The 19847-nt window shown below is 37.5% G+C and overlaps 1 protein-coding gene across 1 annotated transcript; it reads right to left on the bottom strand.

Annotated features, from left to right (window-relative positions):
• Positions 1-3671: 3671 nt before the first annotated feature.
• Positions 3672-19084, bottom strand: LOC135082377 (uncharacterized). The gene is made up of 5 exons (XM_063977174.1): positions 19000-19084; positions 14504-14571; positions 13446-13657; positions 11826-12336; positions 3672-4992 (listed from the first exon to the last, which is right to left on the bottom strand). Exons 2-5 carry the CDS (start codon positions 14558-14560, stop codon positions 4774-4776), a joined length of 999 nt encoding a protein of 332 aa, XP_063833244.1. The 5' UTR covers positions 14561-14571; positions 19000-19084; the 3' UTR covers positions 3672-4773.
• Between the last annotated feature and the right edge of the window lie 763 nt (positions 19085-19847).

The raw sequence follows: 19847 nt of genomic DNA, 5'->3' as shown, positions 1-19847 counted from the left end.
AATACCTCAAGGGTGGTCCCATTTAAATTTAATAATAAAAAAATCAACCCCCAAGGGTGGAAAATTGGGGATGAAATTTTTTATACGCAATATCTCCGCCGATTATAAACCAATTAGAACGATTACTTTTTTGTTGAATAGGTATTATCAAAAGGGTGGTTTCATGCGAATTTGAAGAAAATATTTCACCCCCAAGGGTGGAAAATTGGGGATGAACTTTTTTATACGCAATATCTCCGCCGATTATGAACCAATTTGAACGATTATTTTTTTTGTTGAATAGGTATTATCAAAAGGGTGGTTTCATGCGAATTTGAAGAAAATATTTCACCCCCAAGGGTGGAAAATTGGGGATGAACTTTTTTATAATATACATTAAGAATATGGTCTCAATGTACTGCCTACCTTCAGTGGTAACATCAAGGTAATAATTAGTTAACTAAAAAGCAAGAAATAAGTAAAATTTTATTAAAAAAAATAAAACCGACTCCAAAAAACCTACACTAAAAAGTAGAAAAATAATTACTAATTACCTACTTAGTCGGTGCAGGCAAACTTTACATGTTTCATAATCTTGGCACCGACTCCAGAAGTATCAATCATGGTATACCTACATAAATATTAATAATTCGTCCTAATAAATAAGTAGGTAATTAGTAATTATTTTTCTACTTTTTAGTGTAGGTTTTTTTTAATCATTAGATTTTGTAGGGCTTTGTAGGGTCACGCAAGAATCCCGCAAAACTTGACTGTCATCCCGCAAAACTGGACTGTCATCCCGCAACTGGACTGTCATCCCGCAACTGGACTGTCATCCCGCAACTGGACTGCCATCCCGCAACTGGACTGCCATCTCGCAACTGGACTGTCTTCCCACAACTGGACTGTCATCCCGCAACTGGACTGTCATCCCGCAACTGGACTGTCATCTCGCACTTGGTCACTTGAGAGACTAAAATTGGCCAAGTGCGTGTCGTGCCACGCGCAGTGTAGGGTTCCGTAGTTGTCCGTTGTTAACACAATATTTTTAGAAGCAAGCAATTACTTCACTTAAAGTTACATTTAGAGTAGGCGCACACCGTTGATTTTTAGTTGGCCGATAGTTGTGCCCGATTTCAAATTGTATGAAGAATCGGCCAAATCGAATCGGCGTAGTTTGCGCATGCCCATACTGATCAACAGCCCGACTAAACTATCGGCCAACGAAAAATCAACGGTGTGCGTCTTCTAAGGATTGTTTACTAGTTAAGAAATTTTATAATACATGAGTTAAATGACTATTACTCTTAAACTAACTGATGTATCTTAACCGTTATAGTTTTCCTTGAAAGTTCACGAAAAGCAGTACTATTACGAATTTTTCCTACACCCCCGAGCCATTTTAAAAGACCTATTCAACGATACCCCACACGATGGGGTAGAAGATGAAAAAAAAAAAAATTCATTCCCACTTCACATGTAGGGGAGATACACTAAAAAAAATTATTTCAAAATGTTATTTTACCGTTTTGTGGGCGTGATTAATATACATATACCTCCACAAAATTTGACAGACATATCGAAACTATAAGGGTTAATCCTTGTCAGAACTACGGAACTCTAAAAAATACTAAAAATACTGTAACCACTTACTTTAACCAAATCTGTATAAGATATTGCTGCCACAGTCCTCCGGTTCGGAAACGTACACAATATAAGTAATTAATGTACTGAAGTAAAAAAAAATAGCTATAACCGCCGCGTCGAGAAGTCACCCGCACAGTTAATTGTAGTAAAAGACACATACCTAATACAATTAATCACATAGTACTCCAACAATATAATTGCAAAAAAATTTAAAGAACACCGAACACTACTATAAAATGTTTACTCAATAATTTAAAGCCACCACCAAGAACTTAAAATGAACAATACTGTGGGCCCTCCACTAGACGGTCCCGACGCAAACTGGACGATGCAAACTGCGCGCCATTGGAATGTGCGAATAAACTCAACTACCCTCTTTAATTTCGCGTGGACCGCGGTCGCTGATATAACTTATTTATCTACCCTCATATTATTTTTATATTAAAACTGCCATAAACGGTTTGCCTGAATGATATTCATTACATAGTATGTACTTTTCTAAAATAGACGAAGACTATAGTAGTCAACAAAATTCTACGTGCTCACGGACCGGGCTTTACACATTTTTAGCAACCCTGTAGTTTTTAAATAAGCACAAAGACACGCGTCTTGCGATTAATTGAGATTCTGTTTTTATTTAATCTACCTCTAGGTACATTTTATAATGCCATAGTAATTTGTACGTACATAAGGCGATCTTAATGCCATTAAGGCATTCTCTGCCAATATGATTTTGGGAACTGTCAGATGTTTTTGAACAGATTACGTTTTAGGTCACTTGTATTGATTTCAAATCAAATAGGGTGGGTGTACCAGTAACAAACCGAATAAGCGGCATTTCAAAAGTAATTTTGATATTGTGATTGTGACGCAATTATTACAACAATAATTGCCAAAAAAATAATTAACTACTCCTTGTCTATCATAGAATCAAGTAGCTTATTCCAAATTTCTTAATAGCTGTAAGGTTTGTTTTTATTTAACAATCAATGTGGAAAGTCGCAATGTGCCTAAGGTTGACCAGAGGTGGAATTGTGTAAAGCAATCGTTATCATTTGACAGTTCATAACGTACGATTATTCTGTCAAACGCTTTGTTTAACTGACTTTATCGTACGTTATGAACTGTCAAATGATTACGATTGCTTTACACAATTCCACCTCAGATCGTGCAAGTCGTGTTTGTCGCTTTTATTTATGACTAATTATTGGTAGAAGTACGGCAGTGCTACCAAACGTAACAAAAGTGGCGGGAAATTCGACAGATTGTTAATATTTTGATGTGAAATTAGAAATGGTGTACTACAGGTTCCTGGTGTGGGACTGGTGCACCCACCCTACACATCGGTAACGAAAAAGAGCCAGCCGTTTCAATTTAAAATCCACGTTCCTGAGTTAGTTCAACCAATTATTTTCTGAACAGTGTCCAAATCCGATACCTTTTAGGTAATAATAAGTCCTCGGATTTAGTCTCTAGAAAAGTTTGTTGCGTCTTTTTACCGATACTAAGAATATTGGAGCCGAGTCAGGGAAACGAGAATCGGAATCAATTGAAATTGAAATCGATTGATCGCAAACAAGCTGCGAGCGAGCCGAGTCGTTAATTGAATTACGCTTTGATTATTTTTCTGTATCGGCTACGTTTGCTGAGGATTTTCTGTGCACATTGGAATGGGAAACAGGACAATCGTTTTTTATCCGAATGCGCCAGAAAAAGGGTTATGTTTTTAATGGTGCACTTTCTTCTTTGTTTTATTAGGACCTATAAAATGACCTTTAGTTATTTTTAAAACTAGCTTCTGAAATTATCTTTGCGATGGAAATGGGTTAATTTATTTATTTGATCACCAACAATGAATTGAAAAAAATTTAAAAGTAATTTTGCAGTCTTCAATAAAGTTCAGAAGATTGCAAAAAAAATACCTACTTATTTGCCAAAGTATAAATACATATACTAAACAAACAAAAGTCTAGACAAACCTAAAGAGGATTTAGGACGCTATTTGGATCAAATATGTAATTGCTCAATAATGAATAATAAATAAATAAATAAATAAAAATATTTATTATCTGTCACCATAAAATTGTGAATTTAGTCAGATTATAATCTGACGTAGTTAGATTACAATCTAACGTTCTTTTTGTCGGGGAAAGAATGCATGAAATGGCATACCTACCCTGCGGGGACAGGATACCTGCTACCCTGCGGGGCTCAACTCACTATTGTTTACAATCTTACGCGTTATATTATAAACTGACGGAGTTCACATTTCAAGTTGACATAGTGTGAAAGATCCTACTAAAACTAGTTATTAAAAAAGGCTTGATAATGGAAATAATTTAAAAACGCACTTACAAATACTGATTTTAATAAAACTTAAGTATCATAAACTACAGAATATACATAATTCGGTTTATACACTATTAAATAAGATGAATATCACTTTAATACTAAACTGAAGTCTTTATCAAATGCACTTTGAGATTAATATTATTATTAATATAATTAATTGCTAGTTACTATACAATTTAACTTACAAACTATATCCATTGTCCTTAGTTTCTGACTTGTATGATATTTTAGTAATATTTCAGAAATTATAGACGTTACAAAAAATACAGAAAAGGGCGTGTAAATAATAAACTTAATAAATGCTTTTTTCTTTTCTTTAAAAATGGCTATAATAAATAAATATACTTATGTAAGTACATAGAAATTGATATAGATACGGTTTAGGTAACAGCTCTACCAGCTTAGATCATACGATATAATTTTATCGTGGCACCGTCTAAAATCGATAAAATGACATGCTAGATTTAAACGTGTCTTGAAAAGACAATGTAAGATTAGTTAAAGATTCGAATCCGTGATCGTTTCTCATAGTCCCAAAGTTAGTTACAAAATAGTTTACTCGTAATTAATGTTTTAAGGACTTATGGAATTCAAATCGATTACAGATCATTACATTTTCTAGATCTTATTTCTGAAGCGCCAGTTTTCCAGAGAGTTATAGATTCTGTGTTCTCCAGAGGAGTGAAAAAAAAAAAAGAAACCTTTTATTATTAATATTATCGTTGGCCATAATATAAGAAACTGTAAGAAATAGCTTTTGAACGTTACTTGATAAACTACAACTATTTCGATCTTTTAATAAGCATAAACCAAAGGCTGCAAATATCTGAGCTCAGCAGATAACTTGGACTCATCCTTGGCCAGCTCGTCGACCATCTCTTTCGCACGGTTGTTCGCGTACTCGTGCTCGCAGTCGCGCCGGTCCACCATCTTGGAGAGAGCAAGACGGAGTTGTGCGCGGGCGCCGCCGCTGGACGAGTCTACCAGGGTCTTCATCACGGTGGGGGAGAAGCCCTGGAATGAGGAATGTAGATGTTAGTGATATGCTTTTATCCTCACCAGCCCCCTAGACCAATCTTTCCCAAAGTGGGCGATAACGCCCCCTTGTGGGCGCTGCACAGGCTTAAAAAAATCGGGACGTTGCGTAGAGGCTTGGGAGGCGTCATTTACTAGGAGGACTTTTAGACACCGACTGAGCACTCGACTACAAATGGGGGCGCTAAAAAGAATTTATTCTCAAAGTGAGCAGTAGACAAAATAAGTTTGGGAACCGCTGCCCTAGACAAAATGCACTTTTTGATCGAATCGAAAATCGAATCCGACAAAACACCATACAAAAAAGGATTTTCGAATGGTTTGCGATTATAATGTGCACTTTGTTTAGAACCACATGGTAGTTTCCATTACAAATGCACGATTGCCCATAAAATATTATAAGTACTCGAGGCAAATCGAGGGGATCAGTCCCCTTCCATCACCGGGGAACCAGACGCAAGTTGGCGTATTATTCTTACGTTGTCAACATTCTACCAGCTTTACCTAAGCGTTTCGCTAACTTACAAGGCAGATATGTACACTGCATCGCACTTAACATTAGGCGTGACTGCGGTCAAATCACATATACCTTCATCATCATCATCATCATTTCAGCCATAGGACGTCCACTGCTGAACACAGGCCTCCCCTAATGCTTTCCACGTTGACCGATTGGTAGCGGCCTGCATCCAGCGCTTCCCTGCTACCTTTACGATGTCGTCGGTCCACCTTGTAGGTGGACGTCCCACGCTGCGTTTTACGGTACGCGGCCTCCATCCCTGAACCTTGCTGCCCCATCGGCCGTCAGTTCTGCGTACTATATGCCTTATACCTAGAGAATACAATCCCGGGATCCCGATTCCCGGGATCCCGGGATCCCGACCCTTTTCTGATCCCGAAAATCCCGGGACTGTTCTTGGATAATCCCGGTATTTTCGGGATTGATATAAACTGGTCTATTTTGCATTCTACGATCCGTTACGCCTTGATTATGATCTTGCCTAGATTATACCTTAGCATAAAATGATATAACGATAAAAAACAAACCTAAGGTACGATACGGATACGGACTATACAGGTACGGCCCTAATATTATCTTTTTCGTAGACCTTAGAAGGGACTTTCCCACTCGGAATACTTCAATAAGGTAATTCCCCTTCTCTTAAGTTAACTCCCCGACGAGCTAGCAGGGGAATCACCCGATCATCTCATATCAAAATATTGTTGCGGGGTAATTCCCCTTCGGGGATTCCCTGTACGAAAGTATAAATACGCCAGGCAATTTTTTTTCATTTATTATTCTGCCAGTGACAAATTTACGTAAACTAACGTTACGTCATTTAAATTTGAAAGCAAATTATTTGAAATTAAGTATTTTAAACGGCGGCTATGGCGGGAGACTTTGTTAAACATAAAAAAGACAGTGATACGTCATCCGTGTGGAGGAGTTCGTGGATATCACTTAGAATAAATTAGCGTATCTATTATTATCTATACCTCCAACGAGTGTAGAACCCGAGTGAGCGTTTTCAGCTGCTGCTTTTGTTGGAAATAAATTACGAAGCAGGCTAGGAAGTCAACATTGGATTACACTTAATGAGGAAATAAGGAAATTATACTTAAGTTTTTTTTATTAGAACCCAATTCCCACATAAAGCTGATCCCGGGATTGTCCCGGGATCCCGGGATTACCCATAAAAAATCCCGTAATCCCGGGATTGAAAAACATGCTCGGGATTGTATTCTCTACTTATACCTTGTTCTGCATAAAAAATGTAGCATTGGTCGACCACTGGGTAGGTATTACAAGCTTAGTTAAAATTATTTTCCCTGTCTTTTTTATTGTGTTCATCCCGTTTTCCTTTCGCTTTCCTTTTCCCATGTCTAGATTATTATAATTAATATTATTGAATAACTAATTGAATTTATTGACATACCTATATAATAATAAAAATTGTAATTGTAATTTATAATAATGATTTTTTTATGCACACATTCAGATGCCAGCTGCGCTGGTGAGATAAGCTGCACCTCTTGTTTATTTCTTTTATTGTACTACATTATCTCGGTGAATAAATAATGTTTGAATCTAGTATTATAATATTTTCTATTCCTATTCCTGACTCATGTACTCCCATACAAGTTAAATAAATTCAAACCCTTCTTACGTAACTCCCAAACATCTCATAACCGAGTCCCCCCAGAATTCATGCAACCCCCTTGGAAGGTGACGTATAAAGTTTACATCCCCATAAACCGAATCACAGGTCCTAAATGAAATATACTGGCCGTAACAAGTGGCGGCGTTACGAGGGCAGCGGGCGGCGCGGTTACAATGTATGCTGGGAAAAAGGACGTGTAAAAAAGTTTTTTAATATGTAATAGCTGGGAAATGCCTAAAGCTTCAACCACACCAACGCGTGCAGATCGCCATCGCCGGCGCGTTGATAAGCCAATGACAGGTCGCGCGACCCATGACAGTCCGCGCGACCTGTCATTGGCCTATGATCACGCCGTGATAGCGCCAGCGATGGCGATCTGCACGCGTTGGTGTGGTTGAAACATAACGCTAATGTAGTCAATAATATTAACGAATATTCGTATAGATCTATAAAAATATTATAGTGAAGAATGTTTACGAGGCTATATGGCTGGATGATGTTCTTTCACGCAGAACTACAGAACGGATTTGGATAAAACGCTAAACGGCCATAAAAATTGAAATCCACACTTAAACGCCGCGATGAAGTTTGTCATTGGAAAAATACAATATTCAATTGACAAAGAAACAATGTATTTTAAATACCTACATTATCCAATAAGTCCTACTTCCACAGTTCCTCTGTGGTCAAGGATTCCGAATTTACTAGTGAAGCTCACTTCCACCTTCAGCCTGATGATCACTTTCATTCAGGTGAAATGCAGGCTAAGAATTTCTTCGTTGTGGATTAACAAAGATAATTTTACAACATTAAAATCTTGTAACAAATTTTAATAAGGTAGATTTAATCTGGTCAGGTGAGGATTCTAGGATGGCGTGCAGGTGCGGTTTTGTTCCCCAGTCGATAAAGCACCTGATGCGCTTTTTTATATTTTTAAACCGGCAGACAGTGGTGACTGAGTTTGTTGCGGCGCTTCTTCTCAGCACTTGCCAAATGTTTGTCTCGAAGCGCTGGTAGGGCAACAAAAGAATGAGACATGTATAGGCTCCTTAAGAGCATTTGACGATTTGCAAGAACTAATTTAATTAGTCTAAACAAATAAAGAAAATTTTGATTTTGATTTTGATTTTGATGTCATGCCCTGAGTGCCCAAGCAACTGCACTCAGGAGGATTTGATGAGTGCTACTGACAACGCCACTCTTGTGGCGGAGTTTTGGGCTGACACTGTGTAGGTTTGTTGTCGACACGAAAAGAAGAAGAAGAAGGTAGATTTAAAATAAATTGAAAGTCTTGGTTAACTGGAATACTGACTACATACGAGAATTTTCCGCCACGAAGTAGATATTGGAAAAAAGATTATTTTAGAGTTTGAATTTACGCGTCCAACACTTGTGTTGATGAAATATGTGCGAGAAGTGTCTTGATTCCACTGAAAGACTGAAAGGGACATGGCAATAGAAGGTTTTATGGCTTCGCAAAGGACTTCGCGCGATTGTAGCTTTTATGGGTTTTGCTAGGATTTTACGGTGTACTTGACCACTACCATGGAACTGAGGCTTTAGTTTTGAATGAAACCAATTGTATTTTTTAACTTTCAATTGGTATTGATTAGGAAATTCTTGAACATAAATACAAGACTTGGTCATATTAACTTGAATTTAAATACAGCCCTCACCGTACGTCTTTCTTACAATTTTACTAAGTTTGGAATAAAGAAAATACCCAGTGTATTAAATACCGCAATGAAAAGGGTCGTCTAGAAAATCTTCTTTATCTTCAAAAGTACCTGACCTAGTTTCATGAAATAAATTCCTGGAAAAACTAAGCATTTTTATTTATTTAACAATTTAGATGTTAAAAATAAAAAGCTTGTATTAATCATCTTCATTTTATAAAACTAGGTCAGGTACTTTTGAAGATTTTGTAACGGCCCCATTTTCTTTGCGGTCAAGTGTATTATTTTCTTACTTAATATTAAGAAGGACTAGCGGCCGCCCGCGACTTCGTACGCGTGGATCCCGTTTAAGCACCTACGTTCTAAAAGGAACCCCCATGCAAAATTTGAGACTCCTAGCACTTGTAATTTCTGAGATTTCGTGATGAGTGAGTCAGTCAGTGACCTTTCGCTTTTATAGATATAGATTTAAAGAAAATCCTATTACGGCCATAGTCCCTCTCTCTCCCAACATAAGGCGCAAATTAAGGTGTTTATACAGGGTAATTGAAATACCCCTCTCACGTACAATCTCCAAAGAGGTTTTACACCAAAACCACAAAATATAACAGAAGACAAACTCCATACTAAACGCGCTCGAGCCACGCACACATAGACACCGCTCTAGCAAGACTGTCTTGGACGAATGCGAGCGCGACGTGGCGCGAGCGCGACAGACGTTCGCCACACGTTCGCTGTGGTTCGCTTGAGTCACGCGCCGGTCAACCGCCTGTGATATTATTTTGTTTTGCGAAATTGACGAAAATGAGTGAACAGAAAAAGTCGTATTATAATTGTTCGGTATTTGGTTGCTTAAACTCATCATTAAATACCGAATTTTCATTTTTTAAATTACCAGTTGATTCGGGGAGGTAAGTAAGTTATTTGTTTGAATTTCAATTGAAATTGAAAGCCAACTCAATTATTAGGAATATCGAATTGTTTTAGAGAGGTTTTAGGAATTATTGGATAACTAGCTTTTGCCCGCGGCTTCACCCGCGTAAATTTAGTTTATCACAGATCGTCATAAATTATAGCCTAAGTATATGTTATTCAGGGTTATAAACAATAATACTGTAAAGTTACATCAAAATCCGTTCAGTAGTTTTTGCGTGAAAGAGCAACAAACATCCAGACATCCAAACTTTCGCATTTATAATATTAGTTGGATAATAGTGTCAACCACTCAACTAAATACTACTTCCTTCTCGTGTATTTGTTTGCAAACTATTACTATAATAACGTACTAAATATAAATAAGTATACGTGGATATCTGTTATTGTCTTTCTTGCATAGTATTAAGAGTAACATTATTCTATCATAACGAAATAAACGCAATACATGACAAGACAACCCTAGCGCGACGGCCGAGCGTGCGAGCGAGAGAGGTATGCAAAGCGAGGTACATACATGAGTTTACCTTCTGTTATATTTTGTGCCAAAACAATGACACCCTGTAAGTACATCTACTACAGTTCACACATACGCCCGTATTCAAAAACATTACAATGAGATCTCATAGTGCGCGTGGATGCACAGGGTGACACACGAAACAATCACAGAGCTCTATTCAACGCTGTGCGTTCAATTTGCTGCTTCACTTAAGCAAGCATCGTTTGTAAATATGGGCGTTAGTCTACAGCACATCAGGCTTTACATTTTCATTGGAAAATAACACCTATTACAAGCACACAAAGTACTATAGGTTTAAACTTGATCCGAACTGTAGGTGCTTGATCTATCTATAATGCAGAGAGGGATACAAATGAGCCCAAGTCCTAATACATAAGATAATGGAATACTAAAGGAGGGTAGACATACATTAAATACTGTAAGATGGGCCTGTAAGATGTGGTAAGTATACCGCTGGGTTTGCAATTAGAGAAGGACAGGTGATTAAAGATTGTTTGCTAGCATTAGTTCAATCATGATTATTGTAACATGATTAAAACTTAAGCTTATGATTGGAATGGAGCAGGCACTTAACGAAAAAAAAATATAAATTGAGGGTCAATTTGGCTCTTCCATTACAAATGCTTGTCAACCACGGTTTTATTGAGATTTTGAAAAATGGCTGAGTTGCATTATCTTACTTTAACTTTGACAAACGTCAAAAGTCTGTTAAAATTCCATACAAAAACATCGGTTATCCTTATAGTTACGGTTAAAGTTAGGCGGTGCAACTCAGCCTTATGTCAAAGGTTATATTAAATAATTTCTTATTGAAACGCGGACGGAGTGGCGTGCAAAATCTAGTCTTACATAAGACAATAATCATAATTACGTTTGTCTAATTGAAATTCACTGATGAGTCACAGATCCATTGTTGGCCTCACTTGCCGTGGTACATGCCAATACCACTTAGAATCCATAATTAGCGAAAGCCGTTTCAGTACGTCCGGAGAAAATAAGTATTAGTCCAAATTGGTACATACTTGAGGAAGATAAACAAGTTTGCAATGTTTTCTATTTTCATAAAATGGAGTTGGTATTCTTAACTTTTCATATTTGATTAATTTGGATATTAGAAAATGTACCTTCGAAATGGATTTTTGTAGCGAGAGCTGGGACCTCTGTTTCAATGGTTATCATCATAGATTAGTATTGTATTATGGGATCATCACCTCAGCCATAGGAAGTCCACTGCTGAACATGGGCCTCCCCCAATGCTTTCCATGTTGCCCGGTTGGTAGCGGCCTGCGTCCATTATCGGATGTTTTCTACAAAATTAGTAGCTTGATTGCCATACTTGGATTCAGAAAAAGAAAATTTTGCTGTCCACTTACAATACACTACCTAAGCCTGGTAAGGCGTCTATTTACATCGTTTTATGTACGCACGAGTAAGTATGGGCTCAAAAAATGTTTTCATAAAAAGGTGTTTCGAACAAGGTACCCCTTAATTTAAGGCTATGAATAAGAATCTTCAACTTACAGTATAATCCGAAAGCCGCTGCCTCTTCGCCTCCCTGCTCAGCAGGTCATACAGCAGCAGCAGCCTCAGATTCGAAGAGGACAGCTTCATCTTCTGCGCCATCTGAGGTCCAGCTCTTACGCCCTCCCAAACATCCACCAGCTTCTCATCAGCAGGGTCATTAGCCAACTTAATCATCTCTCTCACATCATGTGATAGGTACTGCAAGCTATCATCGTCTAATTCTTCGTCAATATCCAGGATATCAGAACGAGAAATCTTGTCAGCTTCGAAATGGGGTGGCAGTAATGGGGCATCAACTCGACTTGGCTCCATCAGGGGTTTGACTTCTTCCTCGTGGATGGAGAGGAGAGGTTCTCCAGTCTTTCGGTCTTCTGGTTGGATGACTGTGTATTCAGAGTTGTTTTCCATGGGAAGGAGAACGAATTTGGAGTCTGAACGCTCGTTGGCCTTTGGAGGGGCGTTGGGGGAGTAGAGACCTGGCTTGTGGTGGGGAGTGGTCTGATCCAACCTGAAATTGGTTGCGAATATTTTGTTATTTCTTGTTTTCTTGATGTGTATTCAGTTGAGGCTTTAAAATAGATATCTATCTACCTAAGTACAAATGATTAATGGAAGTTTAGACTTGTCATAGTGTAGCTTTTAGTAGTTAATCTTGCTAGTTAGGAAACTGTCCAACTTGTACCGAAACTGTCCAACGAACTAGATTAATATTTAAAGCCTAAAAATAAAAACATTTTAAACAAAACCCCTTCCAAGCTTTGTAAATAAGAGATAATCAAGTTGGTTAAATCATAAGCAAAAGTCGTAGAAAGGTTGAAATGATGTCAGTCCAAGAAAAGTTAAAGCTTCCTTCATTATATAGTTAACAGAGAAAGAAAGTTATTTTAGGAAAGATTAAGATAGTTAATAAAAGTTGCAAGAAATAATAGTACAGAATATAATAGTATCTACCCTCCACGTGTTTTTCTAATCATTTTCAATCTACCTTACGTTCAACGCGCGTGAAGATCTCACTTTTTATTTACTTTCTAATTACGTTTTAAATTACACTGCCTATTTAATTGGCAGATAACGTCTTAGGGCACTTTCCCACGGAGACATCCAGTTTTTTGCAGGTACTGTTTTTTGAAGGATCCCGTTTAGTAGTACCTATACATACTATCGGCCACAGTGTTAACTATCCATTCCCGTTTTTGCTCTCGCTCTCATCAAATGGTAATTCTTTGCGATAGAACGAGACGAATGACGGGCAATGGGTAGTTTTAACACTGTTGCCGATAGTAAAAGAAAGAAAATAACTTTATTTAGGCAACAAAGACATACACAAAAAAAATTAACTAAGTTGCCACAAAAGGTCACCCACTCAGTAATATCTTGACAGTTGGACTGCCAAGACACTGATTTTCAGTGGGATAGATAGTACATGTTTTAAAACTAAAAATTCGGGACCCAGTAATGCGAGATTCTGGTGGAAACTGGATTGCCGAGGGAAAGGGCATAATGCCTTTAGCAGTAGCATAGAAAAGAGCAAAGCTGAGCCATCACCTCACTCCGTATACCATCCTCCACCCATTAGGAGTCTTGTGGAAGCTCGAAGGAGACCACGACCAAACGTACGGTTTGCTCGTCACCGGCTTCACTGTCGGCCTAGCTGTCGGCCTTACTGTCGGCCTTACTGTCGGCTTAGCGGGTTTGTTCATGGGCCGCGTGGTGGGCGCGGGGTCGTCGGACACTTCGTACGCCATCTGGTCGGTGAGGTGAGCTATGACTTGCATCGCCACTGGTAGGTACGAGTCGGAGAGTTGAAGTTGCTGTTGAGCTGTGTGTACCTGAAGGTAGTTCAAAGTAAAGTCAATGTCATTTATTTTCTGCAAATAGGCTTTTAAGAAGCGCTTTTATACGCCCCATCATCACTTCTTATTAACTTTGCCACTGCTTCGGGACAATAAGTAGATAAAGTGGAAGAAAATTGGAAGTAAACGTGTAAATGCACAGGTAAATCGCACTATTCGATATTATAGTTGCGCTACAACAGTATATCAATTTCAATTTTTAATTCGACAACAATTTGTTCTAAATAAAAAGTTAATTGAAAAAATTTAACTAAATAGTTACCAATAGTAACCTACTGCTACAACTAGGTACTTATAATAATTATATTACACATAAATCTATGAAAATGAATGTTCTGAAAATTATTCACACTTTCATCCGTTCTTCGCGACAGTGAATGACATTGGGACTGGGTCATTTCTTTGAATACATTTTCTTTTCAAGTTACTTTATAACTAGAACACCAGTATCTATACTTAGAGGTACCATCAGAAAGTACTTAATATGAGCGAGTATTTTGTGATGTTTTTCATCCATCATCATCATTAGTCTAAACTGGGTTAAATCCTCAACATTAAACCCTTTACAATAATATTGAGCAATTTTTAATCCTCGTGTGTATAATTATTATAACTTAAAGTAGTCACGAAAAATTTTCCAACTCGCTTCATCACACCGCTAATGTGCCCTTAATGACTCTAATCATTACTCTAGATGTTAATTAATTGTAGTTTTGTACTCTTTAAAATAGACTAAATTAAGATTTAGGTCAGCGATAAAACTTGTAATTTTTTTATTAATCATTGGGTTTTAAAGATTGATGAATAACAAAAGTTACTTACGAGACTCAGATCCGTGAGTTGCAATATTATTGCAACTAAAGTTATGTGTCGAATCATGGTGTGTGTTTCTGAAACAAAATAATAAAATATGTAGATAATTTCTTTTTTTGACGAATGAGACTAATCCCATTTCTTGTGCCGACTATTGCAACTCCTGTAAGAATGTGGACTCCCAAGAAAAGATTTTTCTGGTCGGTTTGGTTGGTGGTAGGCCTTGTTTTAAGTCCGCCTGGCTAGCTACCACCATCTTACCTAAGTCTGTCGCCATAACAACAATGTTAACAGCATTATTGCGTTCCGGCAGTAGAGGTAAGATAGCCAGTTCCTCCGTGGTTGAGGATTCCGGGTGAAGCTCGCTTCTACCTTCGGCCTGATCGTCACTTACCATCAGGTGAGATAAAGGCCATGAGCTTCCTTGTTGTGGATAAAAAAAAACTCATTTACTGCATTACAAACTAAGCTAAGATTTATTTCAGTTACTTAATTAAGTATAGACAATTAGATAAGATCGAAAAAATAAAACATTTGATTTGGAAAAAAGAACGAAAAAATAAAACATTTGATTTGGAAAAAAGAAGAATGCTACAATTCCTAATTCTGTTTCTCATCAGCTTATTCTTTGAAAAAGATATAAAAGATTGTGTGCGTCGCTGCACCAACAAACTAGGTGAATTTCAAAACGTTTATTTACCAAAAACAATAATAGAAGGTATATTATGGCAGGAGCAAATTATATTAAAAAATAATTAATATCCTTGGACATTTTACACTACGCTTCTAGTCCCAAAATAAACAATGCTTGTACTATGGGTACTAGACAACGGATTTGTACATACTTAAATACTTTTTTTTATAAATACATAGAATATTATCGTACACAGATTTACGACTGTCTTTCAAAATAACTAGCACTAGGCCTATACCAGCTGCGTAGGCGCAGCCAATTGAACCTACAATTGTTTCAAGCCCAAGTTGTTAGGATTCTAGTGCATAACGGTCGGACCGGCCCGCCCTCCGTTGTGCGTGCTCGGACCAGATCCAGGTCGGCTTCAGTGCCCGGGACAACTTAGTACTGTTATGGCTACTGGCTGTAGGGAAATCATAGGCTTTAGGCGATACAAATGGATGGAATTGCCGTTTAGAGAATATCGGATTAGTTTAGTCTTGGAATGCAACAATGAATATAGAGTACCTACTGTATTATCTGTACTAATATTATAAAGGACCAATCACAGAGCTCTATTCAACGCTGTGCGTTCGATTTGCTGCTTTACATAAGCAAACATCTTTTGTGAATACGGGCGTTAGTTTGCTTGAACGCGGTAATCTCAGGAACTACTGGTCCTATTTAAAAAATATTTTTGTGTTGGATAGCCCATTTATCAAGGAAGGCTTTATAATATCACCCTACAGCCAATAGTATTGGCTGCGGAGCAGTAAAGAAAAGTGTTGCAAGACGGTCAATATTATTTAAAATATTTTCACTCGTACCTACGAAGTCGCGGGCACAGCTAGTACATAACATAAGTATGTCAAAAAAGCTCTGAAAGAGTCTAATAGCCTTTTTACCTATTCTAAACAACTGTCCTATAGGGTTGTCTGGAAAAGATCGATCTATTCTATAGCGATAAGACCGTCTTAATTGTGCCGTATTTGTATCTTTTTCGTAGTACTTCATTTAATATCGGCTAAGAAAGGCTTTATGAAAATCTTTCTTCATCCATCCTTTAAAGTTGTTAAAGGGAGAGATGAGACATTTGAGACATCGTAAAAGCCCAGTAAAGGGCCTACAGTTTAGTCACGCGCTCAATTAAAAAGTTTGTTAACTCATTAGCATTGAAGACAATTTTATTAGTCGTAGCTTTATCGTTTTCATACAAGAAAATGTACTTATTTAGAAAAGCACTATGTATACTATACCGTTTAAAAAAAACTAACCGGGTTTTTTGTAGAGAATCTCAGAAACTACAAGTGCTAGGAGTCAAAAATTTTGCATTGGGGTTCTTTTTAGAACGTAGGTGTTCACTAAGACGGGATTTTGTAAAATTCAACCCCTAAGGGGGTAAAACGGGGTCCACGCGTACGTAGTCGGGAGCGGCCGCTAGTATAATATTATAGATTTAAAATGGTGTAAGTAATTAGGCGGGATTAAAGATTTTTGTCTACCCGCTACCGGTAGTTTGGCTCGCAAACTACTACGTCACACATCACGTGAACATGCGTGCAGCACTGCAGTTATGTAAACATGCTAAGTGATACGCGTTATTCATGTCAAATCACTTCAAATGTATGTCAGACGACATGCGAATAACTAAGCCATGGTAAATTGAAAAGCCTCCAAGAGTGGCTCAAAGAATTAAGTAACATTAATTTTTGAGAACTAATTTCAAAAGGATTATGAGACTGAATCACAGATTAAGTATACTTAGGGTGAGTTGCACCACCTAACTTTAACGGTAACTATGACGATAACTGGTGCATTTTGTATGGAGTTTGACAGATTTTTGACGTTTGTCAAAGTTAAAGTAAGATGGTGCAACCCAGCCTTAGTAAAATATAAAACAACGATCATCGGAATGTACGAGGAATACAAGAAACTACGATTAGTTACTCAATTATTAAAGTGTAATTGAATGCAAGACAAAACCTTTTTTACTTAAGGAATAAAAATTTTGACTTCCAAGATGGTTTACATTATTACATTACAACCCATGTTGTGGGTGGGTTGTACCCAACATTAAGATTTAGGCTTTAAGATTAAACTAAGGATTTTTATTATACCAGTATCAAGAAGAATTCATACCACACAATAATGTATTCTACATATTTCAGAAATCAGTAAAAATAAAACAATCGACGGTGTACATCTTTTCAAACAAAAGTCTCGAGGTGATCGACCTCGCAAATCTCAGCCGATCATCCCAAAACAAAACCGTAAAAATCTCTCGCATAACAACCTCAAATCCAGTATCGATATAAAGTATCGAATAATCGCTCGTTGACATACGATTAAGTGTTCTCGATGCGAAGTATTTTTCGGAAATTGCTTATTCGTTGGCGTTTGGAATTTAATTTCCATTCGATTTCGATTTATGATGCGCCCGATTGGATGGATATTGGAATACATATTTCGTTATTTGTTGTTTTTGTTTGGGTTGATCGACCTTTTTATTGAAAGGTAAATAATTTATTTCATCATCATCATCATTTCAGCCATAGGACGTCCACTGCTGAACATAGGCCTCCCCCAATGCTTTCCATGTTGATCGATTGGTAGCGGCCTGCGTCCAGCGCTTCCCTGCTACCTTTATGAATTGTCGATCCACCTTGTGGGTGGACTGGTGTGAATAATTATTTACTTAGTTTAATAAACCACACATATTTAATTAAATTTACCTTGGTTGTCTGGAAGAGATCACTTCCTAGACATAAGATTTTTAGTTTCTTTTTGTAAATGACAGTGTATGGTGAAATCTAGTCCCAAACTAAGTAAAAGGGTACCTAATATGGGCACCAGATAATGGATACAGCATTAATTAAAACATTTTTCCATATGTTATGTTATAAAATTTTTTCACGATCGCTTAAAGGACACTGACCTTAAAGGTTGAACCTTATTAACAAAGGTCTTGCTCACAAATTCGCGCCGACCGAGTGTAGGCGTATAACTTTATTAATACCTAAATATAAATTAAAATATTATAGAAAACTGTAGATAAAGTTACTTATATTCGTAAAGCTATTAGTGGAGGCCAATTTAGGTTTTAGATTAAATGAACTAGTGCTAGGCGTTCTAACGAGTTAATCCTCGAAATGTTAAGGTAACTAATAGGCTTAAGTATGTAGTTATTTTAATATTAAACAGTAGATTAGATTTTTTGTTATAATTGTGATTTATTGGATTAAAATATGCGAGTTACAAATGTTTATGTTAAGATCTATCTAAATATTTATTTTATTTATATTAAGTAGGTACAATTTGTATTTTCTGGTAATACCTGAGGCACTAATATTTTGTTATAAGTTATTTTAATTAAAGTATTTTAATATTAAATCGATTTATAACCATTTTGTTAGATCGGTTAGGATCTAAAACAGTCCACTTTAAAAATGGTCTTAAGAACTACCTACTCGTGGATCACAAAATTTTTACAAAGACTGACTTATAGTTTATTGAAAAATATTTCATTAATTTAATCCTAATGCAATACCGATTACCTACTTGCTTGTTTAAATTAGGGCGACATAAAAACCTTCAATCTTTAATTATTTTGAATAAATAACAGCCTTAAAAACTTAATAAAATTAATTCTCCTACATATTTTTATTTTAAGCACCTACCAAGTAGGAAAAAAAAACACAATAATAATAATTCTTGTTCTTAAACAACGTCATTTACGACTTGGCCGAGTCCCACATGACAGATGTAATAATCCGTCCTAAAAAGGTTGAGAAAAGAAACGAAAAAGAATAATAATAATAAAAAGGTTACTTACAAACTTGTCACTGACGTCACAAAAGTCACGAAACAATCTGTGCCGCGATCCGCGCGTGTGCTCTGCGCGCGCGCCGCTTCCGACTGCGCAGCCTCCCGGTCGCTGACCCCGCCTCCTTGGACCTGTTTAGAGCCTTAGCGTTTGTTTTCCTTTCAAAATTATACACTAGTTTTGGACTGGGGCTTTGCTCGCGTGGATTTAGGCCAGTTTCCATCGCCTTGGTCGTTTCTAGTACCCAAGGCGCCGACCACTAAGCGACAGAGGGAACACCCCAGGTTTTTAATGGGTTAGAGCCCCACATATTCGGTGTTTCTTTACGAGACCGAATCAGAAATGAGGAGATCCGTAAACGAAATAAAGTCGCTGACATAGCCCGATGGATTAGCAAGCTGAAGTGGCAATGGGCAGAGCACATAGTGCGCAGAACTGACGGCCGATGGGGCAGCAAGGTTCTGGAGTGGAGGCCATGTACCGGAAAACGCATCGTAAGACGTCCACCTACAAGGTGGACCGACGACATTATAAAGGTAGCAGGACAGCGCTAGACGCAGGCCGCTACCAACCGGGCAACATGGAAAGCATTGAAGGAGGCCTATGTTCAGCAGTGGACGTCCTATGGCTGAAATGATGATGATGATGATGAGTCCCAAACAACCTGCCGTCCCCCGGTAGTAGGTACAGATAGGCCATTTTCCTGGGTTAAAAAAGGCCCAGTGGAGAGGAGAAGATATGAGAATGTGTTTTCCAAATTCGTCGACATTAATTTCAGGCATTAAAAAGATAAACTAACACACAGACAAAGCTATTTTAATTATTATCTTTTATGGATATTAGTGAGGATGCCTTTG

The sequence above is a fragment of the Ostrinia nubilalis genome, chromosome 21 (assembly GCF_963855985.1).
Source record: "Ostrinia nubilalis chromosome 21, ilOstNubi1.1, whole genome shotgun sequence".
Lineage (NCBI taxonomy): Eukaryota > Metazoa > Arthropoda > Insecta > Lepidoptera > Crambidae > Ostrinia > Ostrinia nubilalis.
The sequence above is the reverse complement of the archived record's forward strand: the minus strand, read 5'-3'. Positions and strand labels throughout refer to the sequence as shown.